This window comes from Urocitellus parryii, chromosome 15, assembly GCF_045843805.1.
Source record: "Urocitellus parryii isolate mUroPar1 chromosome 15, mUroPar1.hap1, whole genome shotgun sequence".
Taxonomy (NCBI): domain Eukaryota; kingdom Metazoa; phylum Chordata; class Mammalia; order Rodentia; family Sciuridae; genus Urocitellus; species Urocitellus parryii.
Window position 1 is genome coordinate 53,275,910 of NC_135545.1, and position 21,397 is coordinate 53,297,306.

General features: G+C 41.7%; 2 protein-coding genes across 2 annotated transcripts in view; both read right to left on the reverse strand.

Annotated features, from left to right (window-relative positions):
- Nucleotides 1–3,592: 3,592 nt before the first annotated feature.
- On the reverse strand, nucleotides 3,593–14,396 carry Gcsh (glycine cleavage system protein H). The gene is made up of 5 exons (XM_026393012.2): nucleotides 14,180–14,396; nucleotides 11,415–11,494; nucleotides 10,079–10,142; nucleotides 4,951–5,082; nucleotides 3,593–4,174 (listed from the first exon to the last, which is right to left on the reverse strand). The coding sequence occupies exons 1-5, from the start codon at nucleotides 14,325–14,327 to the stop codon at nucleotides 4,077–4,079; spliced, it is 522 nt and encodes a 173-aa protein (XP_026248797.1). The 5' UTR covers nucleotides 14,328–14,396; the 3' UTR covers nucleotides 3,593–4,076.
- A 6,043-nt stretch (nucleotides 14,397–20,439) lies between these two features.
- Pkd1l3 (polycystin 1 like 3, transient receptor potential channel interacting) overlaps nucleotides 20,440–21,397 on the reverse strand; it is a 79,832-nt gene continuing 78,874 nt past the window's right edge. Inside the window, exon 43 of the mRNA XM_026392991.2 lies at nucleotides 20,440–20,601. Coding sequence (XP_026248776.2) covers nucleotides 20,440–20,601 — 162 coding nt within the window. The remainder of the gene's footprint in view (nucleotides 20,602–21,397) is intronic.

Below are 21,397 nucleotides of genomic sequence, written 5' to 3' on the forward strand. Positions count from 1 at the left end.
CTGGGTGATGCAGGCCCATGGGAGGGTTGCTTGTTTTTTGTTTGTTTGTTTTCCTTGACTAAAGCAGTACCAACTGACACTTCTGGTGACGTGGGCATATAAATGGAAGAAGAGCCACCCTTGAGTGCTTCCTCGGCAGTTGGTTGACGACGTTGCAGACCGCCCCTCCGCTGCCCGTCTGTGGCGTTGGTGCTTTGGAGCTCTCGAGGGTGCACCCAGGGGCGGGAACCTCTGCCTGGAGTCAGGCTTTGAGCGGTGGGCCGGCGCTCCTGGAGTCTGAGTCCAAGGCCCCTCAGCTTTACGGCTCCGAAAGCGAATGTTCCTGCCGTGGGGATCATTAGCGTCTAAGTCCTCTTTACCACTGAGAAAAGGCGTTTGGAAAGATAGCCAGGTATTACTGCTTTTGTACAGAATATACAGCAGTATTTTTAAGCTTTGCTTAAAAATTTGTTTTTAGTTGTAGATGGACATAATACCTTTATTTACCTATTTTTATGTGGTGCTGAGGATGGAACCCAGTGCCTTACACGTGCTAGGCAAGCGCTCTACCACTGAGCCACAGCCGCAACCTACAGCATTGATTTAAGAACATGTAAAGCTATGGAAATAAATGTTGTGTATGTTACATTATGATGTTTGGAACCAAGTACTCTTTTAAAATAACTACCTTTTTTAGGGTTTTTTTATTTAAAAAAATATATATATATAATATCTATACACACACACACACACACATATATATATATATATATAAATCTATCAATTTGATACCTACCCAACAACATCTACTTTAAAATGTCTGAATAACCTAGCTAGGTTATTCAGACATTTTAAATAATCTAATGTATGACCACTAATTAAACAACTTTACTGAAAGGACATTCTCTTAGGTACATGTGAAAATTTAAAGATCTGGAAACTGATTTCCTTCACAGTAAGTGTGCCTGTATGCCCCTGTTTGAAATCTTCTGTAATTACTGTCAAATCCAGAAGGCAAAAGCCTGAAAGCATAATTGATCAGAAATGTTAAAGGAGAGTAATTAGCTAATGATTATTCCAAAAGCAAGTAGAACTCTAGCAAAAGGGATGTTTCAAAGACAAAACTATGAGTGGTCCTAGGAAAATCTTGGTGTGCAGGAGAGACAAAGACAAGGAGTATATGGGAACTTTATTTTCTACTGACTTTTGCTGTGAAACTAAAAAATGTTCTAATAAAATCTATTTAAAGAAGGTGGGGGAATACAGATGGGTACTTGCTCAACAGTAAAGCCTTGTTGCACAGAAGAATTTAATCCCAATGGAAAGGGTCCCCTCTGAGATGGAAGGCATATATGATTAGATCTTAAAAACTACATGACTGTTGAGCAGTAATGAAGACACTTATAGCTAGAACTTTTTTTTCCCCCTTCAGTGCTGAGGTTCAAACCCAGGATCTCTCACATACTAGGTAAGCACTCTACTATGGAATGACATACCCAGACTCCCAAAAAACATTATTTTAAGTGTATTTTTTTAAACTTAGGATGGGCTGTACTCTTACAAGCAGCCCCAGAAAAACAGCAAAACTTGGGGGGAAAGAGTAAGAAATTGTGATGTGCTGATGAATGGAGTTGTACTGGTCTGAAAAAGGAGCCTCACTTCCATACCAGGTCTGTGCAGAGTGCCCTCTAGTGGTGTCACTAAAGCCTGATGCTGTAAGCCTCTAAAGCACCTGAGGTGGGTGATAGGAAAAATTTTAACACAGGGCAACCTACTTCATTTCTGAAGATTTCATATTACTAGAAAGCATTTATCAAGGCCTTTATTAAGGTGCTCTGCTAAGGCCAAAACCTTAGAGGAGTCTGAGGTCAGGGAAATAAAATCCTATTAATTTAGTCAATTTGAAGGGCCAAAGCCTGGATTTTGAGGGTCTTGAGTGTAGCTCAATAGTAGAGTTCTTGCCTACCATGGTAAGGCAAAAAACAAAAGTCTATTTTTGGTGTCACAAATTAATGACAATGAAATTTGCTTCATAGTTAAGTAAAAGAAAAAACCAAGTTGCTCTGTTTTCTGCTCTTTGAAAGTTGTTTGTGTCCTTAGGAAGGGATGGGAGTGATTGCCCACTTCTTTCAGAAATGATAGTCAAGATTGGCCATTTCTGCTTCCCAGTGTTAGAATATCCCTTCCCTACCCCCATTCCCATTTAAGTATTTTTATATAGTGGTGTATCACCTGTCCTAAATGCCAGAAGTGTTTCAGGTTTCTTTGGATTCTGGAATATTTGCATATGCATAATGAGATTGTTGGTGATAGAACCCAAGCCTAAACATGATATTCATTATACACAGTCTGAAGGTAATCTTAAGAGTATTTTTAGTGTCCCTGCATTTTGGCTGCCTTCCATCACAAGAGATCAGATGTGAAATTTCCCAATTTAGCATCATGTTAGCATTCACAAAGATCCAGATTTTGAAACATTTTGGATCTTCTTAAGATTAGGGAAGCTCAACCTGTAGTTAACATAGCTAAGGGACTGTCGAAAAGTAGACCAAGACAGATGAAAACCCTTACCATCACCACCCAAATATTTGACAGATCTCTTATCTCTATCACCTTCTTATCTTTGAAGTGGTGGACATAAAGGATAGTCCTACCTAACTCTGGTGGTTGTAAAGATCAAAGGTAATATATTAGATCACCTTCGCTGTAATTATTATTCATCCCTATTTCCAAAGCAGATTAATTAACCTGGTAATTTCATAAGAGAAACAAGGAGACAGTCATTCAGGACTCGGGTACTTCCTTGATAAGGCACACTTGGCCTTAAGCACAGTTTGGAAAAGAATGATTTTTGTGCTGAGAAACTATATTTACCCACCCAGTTTCTCTAAGTTCTCATATTTGCTATTACCACCAGGTGGTAGTAACTAAATGTGTCCTTTTCCCTGTAGTAAAAGGGGAAATAGAGGAAGTGTCTGCTTGTGCCTTATGCATATATATTTATTTATACATATATAACCTGCCCTGCCCCAAGTCAGCATTTTACAATTGACTAAATTGGAGGGTATATGCTATGTTAGTCATCTGAAAATACCATTTGGTACTCTAAATATGCTTAAGCTCCAAGAGTATTCAGTCAGTCAATGCCTGAGCCCATAAAGTTCCACCATGTCCACTTCTATTCCTATTACTGAAGTGGAAACCTTTGAATATGGTTTAACTTCTTAAAGACACCATGTGCTATGCAGATCAAAATTTCCTCCTTCCCTTGTTTTTCCTCTTCTAACCTAATATGATGAAAAACGACAAAAGTTAAGTGTTAAATGCTATCAAGCAATTAAATTTTCACTTCAGAAAAACACTGATTTGTAACTAAAAGGAAAATTTCCCTTAAACCTTTCATTGTTATAGCTTAAATATTTTTTTCAAAAATTAAGTTTCCAGGGCTGGGGATGTAGCTCAGTGATAGATGGTGCATGCTTAGCCTGCTCATGGCCCTGGTTTGATCTCCAGCACCACAGAAAAAGAAAAAAGACTTTGCAGAAGTTGAAAGGACCATTTTCATAAATAATAGCAGAGTCACTAAATGGAATATTAATGTCAAAACAAAAAACATGATTAATGAAGTTTATTATTTTGTTGCAAGCTGCTGTTTCAGTGTATAAAAATAACACCAGTGAATGCAGTACATTATAAAATTAAGACAGTATTGTTCTTCTGACACTGTATAACACACACTTTCCTCTATGTCCAGTTTTTTTCAAGTGGAAGATCATTAAGTATATTGACCCAGATCCAGGGATGGATGTAAGCACGTTACAGTATTATATTAGGCTTATAACAAGATTATCCTTGAATTACATACTTATTTTTATAAGTATTTTTACCACAGATAATTTCATGAATTCTGATATCAACCTAGTGCCTACTCTAAAAATCATAAGGAATTGTAAAAAAGATGCATATTGTGTTTATCCGGCAGTCATTGGGAAGTTAAGGGGTATCTTCTTCCAGTAGCATTGTTAAGAATAGTTTTTAAGTCTTCTATAAGACAACTGCTGCAGTTATTCCACACTAGTTTATTTAGGGTGCCATTTTCACTCCTCAATAGATTTTACATATTTCTCATATGCTTCTTCGCTCATTAGATCATCTAGTTCTGAAGGGTCACTCAGTGTCATCTTTATCAGCCAACCTGCAACCAAAACAAAAAACTTACATTCCAAATTGCTTTTTTTTAATATTTATTTTTTAGTTTTAGGTGGACCCATTATCTTGGCTGAGGATCAACCCAGTGCCTCATGCATGCTAGGCAAGCACTCTACCACTAAGCCACAACCCAGCCCCCAAATTACCTTTTTAAAAGGTCAAATTCATTCAATATCCAATGTACACAAATAATACATTATTTATGGAACTTTTTTTGTACCAGAGACTGAACCCAGGGGGACTCAACCACTAAGCTATATTCCCCAGCCTTTTTATTTTTTGAGACAGGGTCTTACTAAGTTGCTTAGATCCTCACTAAGTTGTTGGGACTGGCTTTGAACTTGTGATTCTCCTGCACTAAGAATTAATAAATTTGTATATTATAATTGGAAAGAATTTACAGCCAGAATAGAGTATACCATGATAAATTAAAAACTCTTAGATTATAAAAGCATGAACAACTGTCATTTAAAACTATAAATACAGGATTCAAATATGTAAGGCCAAGTACATCTTTCTTTAATAAAAGATAGACCCATACTGTACCTGCTGCAGTTAAAGGCATCAAAAAGCAGCAGAAAGAAGGGTGAGATGGCAGGCAAAGAACCACAACCTAATTCTAAATTTGCCATTTACTGGCTGCATGCTCCTGACAGGAAAATTGGGGAGAGGAGGAGCTCAATTCATCTATAAAAGGGAGAAAACTGCTACTAGCACACACTTCATTAGATTATCAGGATAAAAATGTAAGAAACAACTTACCATCTTCATAACAAGATTTGTTCACAAGCCCTGGGTTTTCTGCAAGTGCCTCATTAATTTCAGTTACTTCTCCTGATAGAGGAGAATAGAGTTCACTGGCAGCTTTCACACTTTCCAAAGCACCAAACTCATCTAAATGGAGAAAAAATTTTTTAAAATATTAAACGTCAAGTCAAAGACTTGAAAATACAAAATATGGAGAAATGGTCATCTCTCCTAAAATCGTGATTTTTAAAAATTTTACATTTCACCTGGCATGGTGGCACATGCCTGTATTCCCAGCTCCTGGGGGCTGAGGCAAGAGGATCACAAGTTGGAGGCCAGCCTCAGCAACTTAGCAATACTCTGTCTCAAAAGAAAAAAGAAGAAGGGGCAGGGGATGTAGCTCAGAGGTAAAGTATCCCCAGTACCCAAAATAAAACAAACAAACAAAAAAAACTTTAATTTCTTTAATTGGAAAAAAAAAAAAAACATAGGTTTTGTCATGTTCGTAACTCCTATTAGAAGGTATAAATACCCTCAATAAAGTGAGCCTATCTCTCCTGGTCACCGAAAATAACAAATGATTTTTATCTGAATACCAGATGTGTTTATGATGTTCAGTAAAACTAATTTTCTTTGAGTAACTATGTCTCAGAAAAAAAGAAAAAACCTTAGGAGGTCCAGTAATGCTGAAGCACCCCATATCAGACCACATTATACGAGAGCAATCAGAAAGGTACCAAACTAGGTGAGATCTCACTCCCACACAGTGTGACTGCACATGCAAAGAGACAGTTTGTTCGGCAGAGGGGTCAGAGGAGAGTGTAGAGCTGCCAGAGTGGCTGGGAATTGGGGGCTGAAACCGTAGGAGGAATGGAATCACAGTAAAAAGATAAAGGCATTAACAGGAATAGATCCCAAAATAACCCATATGTTGGAATTAGCAGAGAAACTTCAAGTAGCTCTTAGGAAGTTGCTCAGAGACAGTCTTTATTGCAGTGAGGGAATATGAGGAGGAATACTTGCAATGGAAAATTTTATATGGAGGCTCTAGAAATGGAAAGTCTAATACCTAAAATAGAACACTCAACACAGAGAACTAATAGCAGACTGGGGACAACAGAAGAAAAGACCAATGAAGGTGAAGAGAAAAATCAACTGAAATTAACCACGCTAAAGTTACCAGAGCCAGGGGCTAGGGTTGTGGCTCAGTGGTAGCGTGCTTGCCTAGCAAGCATAAGGCACTAGGTTCGATCCTCAGCAGCACCACATAAAAATAAAGTCCATCAACAACTAGGAAAAAAAAAAAAAAGTTACCAGAGCCAAAAGGGCCTGTGGGATATATCAGATGATCCAACAAACATACAACTGAACTCACAAGAGGAGGGAATTAGGAAAAAAATAAAAGCAGAAATAATGACCAAAATAAATCTCCAAATTTGATACTCAAAGGAGAATGACAGAATAGCTGTCTTTTCATCCCAAAAAACAGAAGCCAGCCACAATGGAATGAAAACTATGAAGCCCTGGGGACAGGGGAGGGAGAATCTGTCACCAGGAATTCCACACAAAGCAAAAATATCCTTCAAGAATAGATGCAAAGGGATAGGAATAGGAAAGACAGTGGAATGAATCTGGCCTAACTTTCCTATGTACTTATGTGAATACACCACAGTGAATCTCAACATTGTGTACATCCACAAGTCTGGGATCCTAATAAGAATAAGATAAAGTCCATGTTTGTATAAATATGTCAAAATAGACTACTGTCATGTATAACTAAAAAACATAAAAACTTTTTAAAAAGATTGGAAAAATCTATGTGTATATATATATATATATATATATATATATGAATATACCAGTGAATTTCATCTTTATGTATATCTATAGAATAAAAGGCCAAAAGTAAAATAAGTGAAGCAAAGACATTTTCAGATAAATAAGGAGGCATAAGCACATCCTCACTTCAAGAAATACTACAATTTCTTGCGCTGAAGGTGATAACAAGATGACACCTCAAATCTACAGTGAGGAGAGAAGGCGTTACAACTGATAAATATGAATAAATACAAAACACATTCTTCTTAATTTCTATACAAGGCACTCTATTGTTTAAAGCAAAAACTATAATACCATGTTGTAGAGCGTATGCATCTGTTAATGCAGAACACTGAACAGCACAGTGAATGGACAGGAAAGTCACTGTCCTAAATGTCTGACATGCTATGTGAAGTGATGTATTACCTCTAAATAAACTGTGATAATATGACATACTGTGAGCAACTGTTGAACAGTACAAAGAGGTATACTCTAAAAACCAGTGGAGGCCAGCTGTAGTGGCACACCTATAATACCAGAGACTCAGGAGGCTGAGGCAGGAGGTTCGAGGCCAGCCTCAGCAACCTAGCAAGACCCTGTCTCCAAATTTAATTTTTAAAATGACTGGGGATATAGTTAAGTGGTAAGCACCCCTGGGTTCAATCCCCACTACAAAAAAAAAAAAAAAATGGAAAAAATAAAATCCAACACCAAAATTTAGAAAGGCAAAAGAACAGGACAAAATGAAAGCAAAGACCTAAACTCAAATATATCAGTATTACAGTAAAATGACTAAATAATCATCAAAAGGCAGAAGTCAGATGGACAAGAAAATAAGACCAAACTATAAGCTATCTTTAAGGAACACACTTGAAAGTTAGCATAGCATCATTAAGAACAAAGAGTCAGGCATGTAGCTCATTGGTGGAGTGTTTGCCTAGGCCCTGGGATCAATCCCAGTACTGTAAAAAAAAAAAATCAAAGTAGGCTTCAAAACAAGAATTTACCAGAGATAAAAAGGGACATTTTTTTCAGGCTGGGGTTGTGGCTCAGCAGTAGAGCACTCACCTAGCATGTGCAAGGCCCCAAGTTCGATCCTTAGCACCCCATAAAAATAAATAAAATAAAGGTATTGTATCCACTATAACTAAAAAAATAAAAAGGGGGCATTTTTTAAAACAGCAAATGGATCAACTCATCAGCAAGACTAAGAATCTTTTATTAAAAGTGCATATAACTATTTCTAACTCTCTCTGCTTCCCACTGCCAGGAGCTGAGCCACCTTCCTTCTCCATACCCTTCCACCAAGAAGTTCTGCTTGGAGCCAGCCATCTATGGACCAAACCTCTGAAAACAGCATGTGTGGTTCCGAGCAGTGAAGAAAGGGAAAGAAAGTCAGCTGGGACAAGAATAACCCAGAACCCTGAACAAACTGGGCCCTGATGATCAATAGTTCTACTGGGTGAATGTGGATTATAGCAAACTGAAGAAAGTAGGTCCAGATTTTGAAATGAAGTGTTTCCCTATAAAGCAGCTTAGGATGCAGATCTTTCAGAAGCCATCCACACAATTTTCTACTTAACCAGGAGTTAAGTGGGAAGTTGATTTGTTGGTGTAAGGACAGTTTGAACAGTACCATCAATACTGAAACAGTACCATCAATCAACTGAAAGTTAACCCTTACCCCACCATGATATGAGGTGAGGCCTCTGGCAAGAGGAACCCTTGGGAATGGGCTAAGTGTTCCTATAAAAGGGACCCCCAAAAGTTCTCTCCCTTTCTTTATGCCTTATAAGGTTACCAGAAGATAGCAATCTGCAGCCCAGACAAGGCCCCACCCAGACCAAACCATGCTATTACCTGATCTCAGATTTCCAGCCTCCAGAACTTAGAAACTATAGTACAGTTCTGATACTCATAAGCATCCTCATCTGTGGTACAGTTTACAATAGCCCAGACTAAGATATTCAATAAACAAAGAATGCAGTCTTTTTAAGTACACATGAAACACTAAGATCATATGCTGAACCATAATGTAAGTCACAGCTTCAGAAATTAAAATCTTACACAGTATGTTCCTTTACTTATAACAAATTTAAGTTTAAAATTAGTAATAATGAGCGATCTAGAAAAACTTCAAATATTTAAAAATAAACATACTTTCAAATAATTTGTGGATCAAAGAAATCAGATGGGAAATTGAAAGATACTTTGAAATAAGTGATAATGAGAATACATCATCAAAATTTGTGGGATTTTTAAAAATAGTGCTTAGAAGGAAATTAGCATCTTGTGGCACACACATGTAATCCTAGCAACTTGATGACTCCCTGTCTTAAAGTATTTTTTTTAAATATTTATTTATTTATTAGTTATTGGCGGACACAACATCCTTGTTGGTATGTGGTGCTGAGGATTGAACCCGGGCCGCACGCATGCCAGGCGAGCGCGCTACCGCTTGAGCCACATCCCCAGCCCTTAAAATATTTTTTATAAAGTGCAGGGGATGTAGTTCAATGGTCAGGTGGTCAAACACCCCTGGATTCAATCCCCACTACAAAAAAAAAAAAAAAAAGGAGATTATCATCTTCATAGCATTTTGAGGTTTTATGTTAACAATCAATGAATGGCCTGGGTGCTCAAAACACTAGAGAATAAACAAAAGGCAATCCCCCCACCCCTTCTCTTGTGTGTGTGTATGTGGTAGTGGCATAAGCCAGGGGCACTCTAGCACTTGTACCCCCCTCCTCCTTTTTTTTCATTCTTGAGACAGGACCTCACTAAATTGCTTAGGCTGGTCTCAAATTTGCAATCCTCCCACCTCAGCCTCCCAAGTCATGGGATTATAGGTGTGTGCCACCTGGACCCCCAGCCTGTTTAACTTAATAAACTTCAGCAAAATTATACAGTGCCAATCCACACGTGTAGAGGTGAGGAGGGTGGCATTAAGAGCCATTTCCCTCTCTTTCTGCCTTTCATTATCAAGTCTCAAAATTCTCCTTCTCACCATCCCTTACAGCTAGTCAGGACAAAACAACCCAGACCTGCCTGGTAAAATGTGAGAAAGCCTCTGCTGAGATTTCTGGTCGAGACATTCTTTCTCAACAAAAACAAAGGAGACCCTGCCCCTCTTCGGACTCTCGAAACACTGAGGCAGAAAGTTTCACCAAGTGGAGGTGTCCTTAATGGCTCTCAGTGAACTAACCCTGTGTCCACCTATCCCCAGCCTTTATGAAACAACAAACAGCTTAGGTGTTCAGTTAAAGACAGACAATGAAAATTTATGGCATGATTTGTGACATTCCAAGATGAGAAAAACTCTTACCTTGTTTTTTCAATTTTGTTCCAACTTCAGGAAGACTACAATAAACAACATCTCCCAGAGCTTCCTAAAAAACAAAAACATAAAAAACTCTTTAAGTCATCAAATTAAATTCCCCAGTAAGTAGGGACAAAACACTGAATTCCCTGTAATTCAGGCAACATATTTTTACACTCAGGAGACTAGATTCTTTGGTCTTCCTCTCAACCATTTAAAAGTGTGCAATCTGTTCTTCATTCAGAAGCTGCACTGCAACAGGCCACCCACCAGCCAAATCTGGCCCCTCACCTGAAGTGACCCCCAGCACAATCTATGTGCTACAAATAGTTACTAGCTCTTCTCAGCACTAACAGACTGCTTTCCCACCTCTGCAGCTCTACTTAGGCCATGATCCCTACTGCTCTAGCTGTATCCTACTCACTGGATCTGTGGACCACAGTCCCAGTAGACATGGACTCCAGGAGATAAGGCTGCTCTCCATCAGGTGAGTGGACCACAATCCCTGGCAGTACCTGGAAACCCCTTCCACCTGTTGTTTACTATGTCGTTTCCATGTGGGTGACTTTCATGGATAAACTCCAGGAGGCAAGGACAGCATCTTACACAGTATTTCCCAAACACTCTGTGCTGCATATCAGGTATGCTGATAAAGTCAGTGACTCTCGATACCCAAAAATCCATCTAGCATTTCTGAGGAATTGTGTCCTCCCACTTCCTCTTTCTTCTCCTGCCTTGCCCCTTACACAAATCTAATTGAGTCACTGTCCTGGGCTGGGGATGTGGCTCAAGCGGTAGCGCGCTCGCCTGGCATGTGTGCGGCCCGGGTTCGATCCTCAGCACCACATACCAACAAAAGATGTTGTGTCTGCCGAGAACTAAAAAATAAATATTAAAAATTCTCAAAAAAAAAAAGAAAGTCACTGTCCCATGCTACTATGAGGTCCGTGAAAATAGGCAAATTAGTAGAGAAAAACTAAATAGGTTTCTATGTGTTAATCTGTGCCTATTTGAGTTTTCCCTCTTCTTTATGGCCCTAGGCCATGTGGGTATCACAGTAGACACAAAATGCTGGCAATCCCCCAACACTTTTGTTTGCTCCTTTTTCTTCTTTCCTTAACTGTTCAATATAAAACCTATGGCCTTCTGGAATAAGGTATGTTTCCTACTCTTAAGCAATAACCCAGGATTTCTTAAAATACCACATACTGACCTAACTAAAGTACACTTTACTTGATTTATCTCTGATTTTCTTCCAAGAGCTTTTAAAAAGGCTGAAAGTACTATATAAAGTAAGCAAGTTATATGAGAGGACACTATCAAAAATATTTCAAGACAATACCTGTGCAAAATTGCTGATTCCCACTGTTCCAATACCATTTTCTGTAGTTATCCATTCATGTTTCTCTGTGAATTTACGCACTAAAACAGAAGACCAATATTTCAGATAACCAGCGGCATTGTTTCTTTAAAAGGCCTTACCTTGCTGGTACAGTGATGCACACCTATAATCCCACCTATTATGGACGCTGAAGCAGAAGGATCACTTGAACCCTAGTGTTCAAGGTCAGCCTGGGCAGCAAAGTGAGACCCCCATATTTGGGGTGTCAGAGACAACAACAAAAGATTTAACCTAAAAAAAATTAATGTGCCACTTTTAGTAGAGTTGACCTAAGACATCTTAACTGAAGCTTAATTATAAGGAATGAAACTGGCCTCCTGGAACAATTATAAATTAAGTTCTTAAAATTCTTTTATCAAATGTCAACCTGCCCTTGAAGAAAGTAGCTACTGCTGTTTAAAGAATACTAGGGTACGGAGTGTAGCTCAGTGGTGGAGTGCTTGCCTAGTAAGTGTGAGGCCTTCAGTGCAATCCCCAGCACTGCAAAAAAGAAAAACTTAAGGGGGATTCTGGGCTACATAGATGGTATATATAGATCTTTGGCTACACATTCAGTTGTCCCTCTTGTCCTGCTGCAACTTCAGAACTTTAGATTTTACCAGTTATAAACCCTTACTTTTGAAAGTAATGGCCGGACAAATACAAATGGATGACCTGTCTGAGACTACTGTCCTGGCCATCTTGTCTGATTGTGAAGATAATCTCAGGAGTCAGGTTGTCTGGCAATCACTGAGCAATTGAGCAACCCAAGTGTAGAGGAGGCAGAGCCTTCAAAAGCTCAGTGCACCTAAGGGCACTTATGTCTTTAGCCATAGATTTTTTTTTTTCTTTTTTTTTTACCAGGCATGCTACTTAGGCTAAAAGCAGTGTTAATACAATTCTCCTTTAACCCTTGGACCAACAGGACAGACTAGGTAAATAATTACTTTCTTACTGGCCTTGAAAAAACATGGTTTTGGGCATCAAGAAATCAGGAGTTATAATTCATTAAAATTTTAGATTTTTTTCCCTTTTCAGGTCATTAGATATGTTTTACATTAAATGTTGGTCAGTTTCTTACTATTTATTTGATGCTTCACTAATATTTAACAGGTAACATTTCTTCAGTGTTCCCTAGTGACAGAATGTGTGTACAGCAGTTACATTATTTCCTTTCATTCACCCAATAACTCTGAGGTTAAGTATTGCCTCCACTTTATGAGGAAAACAGATTCAGAGAGGTTGAATCCATATGTCCAAGATCTCACAGCGGATAAGAGGTAGAACCAGAACTGGAAGTTGGATCTATCTGCTTTTAAAAACCTAGATGCAGCAGGACACGGTGGCACACACCCATAATCCAGACTCCAGAGCCTGAGGCAGAAAGATGGCAAATTCCAGGTCAGCCTTATTAACTTTAGTGAAACCCTGTCTCAAAATAAAAAATAAAGAAAGGTCTGAGGATGTAGCTTAATGGTAAAGAGCCCCTGGGTTAAATCCTCAGTACCAAAAAAGTAAAAAACTAAAAAACAAACAAATCCAGGTACATTTTACCCCATAATACATACAATTCTTGTGTCAATTAAAAATAATAAACAAAAATTAAAACCTAAGTGCTTAACCAGATAATGGGCATTGATAATTTGGACAATATTTAACTATAGATAACTAGCAACTGCAAACAGCTAGAGATAGTATAAAGAAAATCCGTAGACATGAAAATAAATAAAAATAAATTCCAACCCAAAGATGATTATTGTACCATTGTATTCAAGTACCATTGTATTCAAGTTGGTAATGCATTGGAATGTGTCACAAATTGTTGAGGGAATATAAATAAGAAAATTGACTATGCTTCAAAATGATCAACAAGTCCAGTTCCAACAGATTTGTAAAACAATGAATTCAATGAGACAACAGCCATATTGATCTATGATCCTAAATTAGCAGCCTGAGTTCTTACAAAATGTAGTTAGTCTTGCAAGTATTTGCGCATAAAGAAAGAAAACTGTTTTCCCACTCGCTAATTGTGCTAAAGCAGCAAAATGGCCAAGCCATTTGTGGGCAGGTTTCCCAGTTATTTCAAGTCCGTTTAAGTTAGGTCTTTTTTCAGCCCCAAGGGCTAATACAGACTTTATAACTCGTTATAACTTCTGTAACAGTCCAGAAGACTTTATCTTTCGTTTTTCGTTTTTAGGAGACAGCTGTTTTCAACATTACGCTCATTTTAGCTAGTAAAAATCTAAATCCAGTTTTAATAAGTGCTTCTCCTTAATTTTACTTGGGAGTTCTCAGTAGTGGCCCATGTAGCAAACTAAAGACAAAGTAAAGATCTCCACATTTAGTCTCACAAGAGCACACAAATGCGAGAGTTACTAAAGTCACAAAGAACCTTGGTGATGCTAAGATTCTCCAGCCCGAGCAGCCAACTCACCTGCGGGAGCTGGCCCATACACCATAACCCGGCTCCTGCAGGCCCCCCGCCGGCTCCACTTTTTTACCCACGGGACAAAGATCACTAGTGTTTTCTCACGCCTGCTCAAGAGCTAGAGACATGGCAGGGAAGAGGGAGGCCAGCAACGAGCTGAAGCGCGGGGCAGGGCTCACCCTCGCTCCGCGCCAGGGACTCAGCAGTGGGAGCCCGACGTTCTCCGCGTGCAGCTCAGCCCCGGGAGCGAGCCGAAGGGAGGAAGGCGCCGGCCTGCTCACGTGCCCGCCGCGCTTACCGGAGAGCAGAACGGGTCCGGTGCGCAGCGTCCGAACAGCGCCCGCCCTCACCCGCCAGGGCCGCGGCGGGCAGAGCGCAACGGGGGCCGGGGCTGCCCGCACGCTGCGGGCCGCAGCTAGCGCGCTCCGGACTGCTCGCAGCGCCATATTCGCAAGGGTACAGAGGGTCGCCGGCGACGCCTCGGCCGCCCTGCGACCCCGGCGGGAGTGGGCTGGTTGGACTCCGCGGGTCATGATTGGGCAGTGCGCAGGGGGGCGGGGACTCCAGGGGCGTACTCGTCTTCGGATAGGGCGACGTATGAGAGAGGCGTGGACATGTGGAAGAGTTTGGAGTCGCGGAAGAGGGGCGGGGACTAGTGTCGGGCGGAGGCCTGGCTGGGCCGCTTGGGCTTGGAGGCAGGTCCTACTGGAGGGGAGGGGCTTCTTCTGGGACATTCTCGGGAGCTGTAGGGCTTGGCCTGCTGGCACCGCGGCTCCCTGGCCCGCGGAGTGCGTGCAGAGCGGCGTCACCGCGGTAGCAGTGAGCAAAGCTCCAGATTGGAGATGGTTTTGCTGGGCCGGCTTATTTCCCTGCCCTCGAGTCCTGAGAGGGTAAGGCACCTCCAGTTCCGTTAAAGCATGCGATCCCTCCCTTCTACACAGGAGCAAAGTCATCCAGAGCTGGATTCATTCCAACCCAAAGATGATTATTGGGCATTAGCCAAAGTCGCATAGACACATGCAGTTCCTCTGACTTTTTTGAAATATTGAAAACAGTTCCGGAGCCCACTTTATTTCCTTACAAGATCCCAAGAGGCCCCAAAGAGACAGGCAGAACCGGGAATATTCCAGAGGGCAAAGAATTTACCAAGGGTCAGGAATGGCTTCTTGGTGGAAGTCGAACTGGAGCCAGTCTCTAACTCAGGAGTGTCCAAAAGGCCAAGCTGAGACTCAGCATGGACAGTTCCTTGCTTAATCAGCCAGCCCTGTGACCAAGTCGTTCTGAGAAAAGCCCAAGTCCTTGTCCAGATTCTAGAGTATAGAAAATAATTAAGTTCTGGGAAAGACCTCACCTTCAACACAGATTTTATACAGTAGGCCCCATCACCACTCCCTCAAGCCCCACTCCCTCAGTACCACCAGGTAGGCCCAGGTGGATTTTTGCACTGAGCTGGCCCAGGCCTATAGGAAGGATTGTCAGCACATTGTGCAGAGGCATGCAAGGCCTGTCATGCTCCTTTTTTTTTTTTTTTTTTTTTTTCTGAGTAAATTATGGCCACCTATTGAGTCCTTGTTATGTGCCTGGCACTGTGCAAATGTCCTCTTGTTAATCCTTCTCAAACCCCACTCTGGAAGGTATCACTCTCATATCATAGATGAGTCCTGGAGACTCAGAAAGGTTAAGTAACTTGCCCAAGAGTGGAATGGGAAGGCTTAAGTATAGCTTAAGTAGCTGCTAGGCAGCAGTAGTAGGATTTTACATATAGGCTTCTATTTGCCTCCATTTGGGATACTGACTGGATCACATCGATGGACTGTACACTCCAGATCTTGGCTACCTTTTATAATGTCAGTATTCTCTTTGTATTGTTGTTTTGTCACTAGTCAGTGCAGTACAGTGGAGCCCATGCCCTAAAATTCTTATCCTCAACTTGTCTAGCTCATTTGGTGGGAAGAAGAAGATTACATAGCAATGAGTGGAACATATCACAGGCCCTTCCACAAAACAAAAAGTAGCAAATGTGTCTTTTTTTCCCCTAACAAGCACTGAGTATAGCAAAAATCCTCACTCACCTCCAACTTGATAATCTTTAACATTCACACCTTGAGTTTTGAAAGTTCATCTATTGCATATTTGGTACAAGCACCTAAAAACAAGGTGATCATTTCTTCTGGGTGTCAGGAGAGTCCCATCCACCTTAGGCTGATAGACATCTTTTCCTCTTAACAGAATTAAAGGAGGTGTCTGTTTGATATTTATAGTCAAGAGGGAAGTGGAGAGTAAATGAGAAAGAGGGAATGAAGAGATGAAGAATTTAAAACTCCAGATGTTAGACCTTTTCTTGTTTGAAACAGGCATCATACATATCTGGATGAGTTTCTGTATTAGTCTATTGGGAAATGTGTGAAGACCTTGCTATGGGTTATTTGGTCGATCTCTCTGTGTAAATAGTTCATGTTTATACATGATGCAATAAATAGGCCTTTGGGTAATAGAAGATGAAATTCCCAAAGTTCTATGTCTATTGCAAATTATATGGCTCTCTGTTTATAAACGATCCTGAGCCTGTGGGTCTGTGGGTTTTGGTTGTCAAGGTAGTAAAATGGGATCTTGATTCAATTGACATGGGATGTCTAAGGTCTCATCCACCTAGAAAACCAGCAGTAGTTCATTGCCAGGGATAAGACAGCCATTTAAGGACCTCATCAAATATGTATTTTTCCTCTTATCGTTCTGCTCTGCCATATTCAGTTTTTCCCCCTATGGCCTCAAGGTAGCTGCCAAAAGTTCCAGGTGTTTTACATCAGACAGTGTCAGTGTAAGGGGGGGGGGGGGTCCGGCGGAACGTCGGAGGAAGAGACCACACACAAGAGACTTACTCCATGCAATTGGCAAAAGGGGATTTATTGGGGATCCATTCCAGCGCGCTGGGACTCTGTGCCCACTCAAGAAGGGAGTGCAGCTCAGAGTCCAGAGCAAAGGTCAAGCAGAGCTTAAGTACACTTTTTGGAGAGGGCGGTGGGCTTTGCATACATCAGAACAAATCATCATGAGGCGCGGGGAAATTGAACAACAACTCTGAGATGTGATTGGCACATTCATTGGCGGGAACCGGCCGGGCTGCGGTGATTGGTCATTCTTAAGCGGGTTACACATTCAAACTGATTGGTTCGGGCCCTGTGAGGAACTGCCCTAGGCTAAACGGCCAGTAGGGCATTGTTTTAACTATCTCAGGAATCTGGGTGTAACAGAGGAACTTAATAATACCTAATCTTTTACATTCAAGCTTTCCAGCTTAGAAACTTTACCCTTTCATCAGCAGCATAGGAACCCTATCTCTGTGAGTCTCTTTTTATTAGCAAGGAGACCTCTCCCAAGGTACTTCCAAAGTACCTTAGAGACAGAACTCCATTCACTTTTTACTATCCAGAACTGTCACAATCACGTGGCTACCTAAACCACTCACTGTCAAGAGAAATGGTTTGCCAAAGCCATGACAAATTAGGGTTTACCTTGAGGTGGCTGCCTGAGTTGTGTGGGAGTGAAGCCAGATTTAAAGTTAGGTAGTCAGTGTAGTTAGGTAAATCGGGTCTAATATCCCAGTAAGATCCAAAATGGAGGCCATGTTTAGAATGAATTCCTGGAAAAGTTGAACAACTCTTGGAATGTTAATGAAGTCCGGGAAAAGTCCAAGGCCCAGAGCCCATCCCAAAGAAGTGTTAATGAACAGCCCCCAGCAAACTTGAAGATGCTGACTCAGAAATCCTTCCTGACCAGATTACTTCTTTGGCCCACCTGTGCCCCACCCTTGACAGAACAAAGGACAGGAATGTGACAGGAATTCGGGAAAGCTGAATGAAGACTTCAGCTATAAAAATGGGAGACAACTGTGCTTCCACGGATTCCATCTCTTGGGTCCCCTTCTTCCTCCAGGAGAAGTCTTTTCTGCTGTCCTTTAATAAAGCCTCTACTGGGCTGGGGATGTGGCTCAAGCGGTAGCGCGCTCGCCTGGCATGTGTGCGGCCCGGGTTCGATCCTCAGCACCACATACAAACGAAGATGTTGTGTCCGCCAAATACTAAAAAATAAATATTAAAATTCTCTCTCTCCCTCTCTCTCACTCTTTAAAAAAAATAAATAAATAAAGCCTCTACTTTCCACTCTAAACTTGCTTCGGCGTGCTTCTCTGGTGTTATACTTCAACATTGGGGAAGCAACAGCGGTAACAGGAGGTGTGGATGGCTAACTGAACAAAGCCGTGTTTCTCCTAGCAATGGGATGGATTTGGGTTAGGGCACCTCCAGTATCTACTATAAGGGATGTGTGAGGAAGATCATTTTCTGTGTGGGGAGGGAAGTGTTCAGTCATCTACACCAATGGCTGTAAGTCCTTTTTTCTCCAAGTTCAGCATCGTTATGAAGTCTCTCTTCCCCTTGGAGTCCTCTAGGGAGCTTCAAAAACATTGATGCCTGGGTTCCAGCCCAGAGATTTGATGTGCTGGGGTGAAGTCTAGGGGTTCTAGCATGCAGCCACAGCTTAGGACCACCAGTGGAGATCACAGTTCCTGGAGTCATGTAGGAACATTCACCCTGATGAGGTGCTTCAGTATATGGAACCTTGGCCTGAGAAGTCTGGGAATCATTGTGGATGCCAGGAGATCCTACAGTGCACGCTGAGCAAACCAAAACTCTGACAATTTCATGCCAAAGAACTTGCATAAAGTATATGTCAGATCAGTCGGGGCAGGCAATGGCCAAAGGAGGCAGATTTAAAAGGGCCGCTGAACAGGCTTTATTGAGATATCACTCCCGGGCGGAACTCAATTAGACCCACAGAGGGGATAGGAGAAGGGTCTGAGGAGAAACTGCGTGGAAGCTCGACCGGAGTGGACTTTTATGGGGCTTGCAGCAGGAAGGGAAGGGCTTGGGACAGGAAACGGTGTTTCTAGGGTCCCTTGCCCCCTTGAAGTTGGTCAGGGGAGTTGACTGAATTCCAGGATTGGCCAGGGGGGTCCTGTTGATTGACAGGCATTAGTCAGGAGATCTGGCTGATTGACAGGCATTTCCACCGGCATCTGATTGATGTTCTTTTTAGGCACCGGCTGCTTTGTTCTAAGTTGCCACTAAGATGCCACCAAGTTGGCCACCATCGACCTAACAGTATAATCATCCAGCATTACTCACATTTATTTGGTCCAGAAACTATCATGGATTGGATTGTGTCCCCTAAAGAGATAGGTCAAAGTCCTAACCCACCTCTTCAAAGTATGACTGTGTTGGGATAGTCATGCATTAGTTAATTCAAGTCATACTGCAGTAGGGTGGATCCCTAATCCAATATGACTGGCACCTGATGAGAAGAGTCACAGAAAATGCCAAGTGCCAGGACAGAAGTGATTCATCTACAAGCTAAGGAACACCAAGGCTTACTAAGAAATTCAAAAGCTGGAAAAGGGGCTGGGGATGTGGCTCAAGCGGTAGCGCACTCGCCTGGCATGCGTGCGGCCCGGGTTCGATCCTCAGTGTTAGGATCTGGTGGAGCATCGGAGAAAGAGACCACACAAGAGACTGGCTCCATGCAATTGGCAAAAGGGGATTTATTGGGGATCCATTCCAGCGCGCTGGGGCTCCATGATACTCAAGAAGGGAGAGCAGCCCAGAGCCCAGAGCAGAGGTCAAGCAGAGCTTAAGTACACTTTTTGGGGAGGGTGGGGGCTTTGCATACATCAGAACATCATGAGGCACGGGAAAATTGAACAACAACTCTGAGACGTGATTGGCACATTCATTGGCGGGAACAGGTCGGGTGGGGGTGATTGGTCACTCCTAAGCGGGATACACATTCAAACTGATTGGTTCAGGCCCTGTGACAAACTGCACAGGGCCCTAGGCTGAATGGCCAGTAGGGCGTTGTCTTAACTATCTCAGGAATCTGGGTGTAACAGAGGAACTTAATAATACCTAATCTTTTACATTCAAGCTTTCCAGCTTAGAAACTTTACCCTTTCATCAGCACCACATACCAACAAAAGATGTTGTGTCCACGGAGAACTAAAGAATAAATATTAAAAATTCTCTCTCTCTCTCTCTTTAAAAAAAAAAAAAATGCTGGAAAAGGCATAGATTATTCCCTAGTACCGAAGAGGAAACATGGCCCAGTAATACCTTGATCTTAGACTTCTGGCTTCCAGAGTTATTATGAAACAATAACTCTCTGTTGTTTAAGCCATCTGGTGTGTGATACTATTCTAGCAACCCAAGGCTACTAATACCACACCCGTGGTTGGTATTCAGAGAAGCTCTGAACAAGCATTGTTTGAAGGTAACCCCTGATTGACCAAAGAGATAAGACAACTGCTCTGTAGAGAAGACTTTTATTTCTAAGGGGAAATGCATTGGAACTAACAGGCTCACACAGGGGAGCAATTTTATGAATGTAGGTAGATATCTTTTTTTTTTTTTTTAACTTGCTGGTTTGGTAAATCTTCTACAGACACAACCATTGTCCCAGAGAGACTTTAGAATCCTTGTAAGCACAGGCCTGGGGTGGATGAACACCTTAAACATTGGGCACAGCTTGTGCTGGTTGAGGAACCCAAGCCTCGGGGGCAGATTCAGCCTGGTCACTGCTGCTCTGAGGGTCCTCTCCTTTATAGCTAATGCCTAGGAAGCTGAATATTTTCATCAGAAGCAAATCAATGATCTCTTCTTCCTCTGACAGCTGCAAGAGAGAAAAGACCAAGCAATGTATTTGCAACCATTCTCTTTGGAGGGTTTTCTTTCTATAGGGAAACCATGGTTTTATTGTCCCAGCCTGAGATCACTTTATTGCTTTTGGTGGGGTTTTATGGGTTTTTTGGTTTGGTTTGGTTTTGAGGGGATTGAACCCAAGGTTGCTTTACCGTGGAGCCACATACTGAAGCCAGATTTAAAGTTAGGTAGTCAGTGTAGTTAGGTAAATCGGGTCTAATACCGAGTGAAATCTAAAATGGAGGCCATGCTGGGAATGACTCAGGGAAAACAGGACAACTCATGGAATGTTAATGAAGTCCTGAAAAGGCCCTAGGCCAAAGTCCACCTGGAAGAAGTATTAATGAATAGCCCCCAGCAGATTTGGAGATAGCCCATCACCAAGAAGTGATAATGAAGTCCTTCCTGCTCAGACTACTTCTTTGGCCCACCTGTGTCTACCCCTCGGGCCTTCCAACCTACATTCCATCACTGAAAGAACTATAAAAAGGGGAGACAACTGCACTTCCACGGATTCCACCTTCTGGGTCCCCTTCTTCCTCCGGGAGAAGTCTTTTCTTCTGTCCTTTAATAAATTTCTAATCTCTACTCTGACCTTGCCTCGGCGTGCTTCTTTGGTGTTATTCTTCAACATCGGGGAGCAAGAACTCGTCACCGGTCAACAGTGGTAACAATACCCAGCCCATATTTTTTATTTTGAAACATGGGCACCCTCTTTGATAACTGTCACCCATTTCCCTCTAGATCAGTGTTTATAGTGTCTCTTT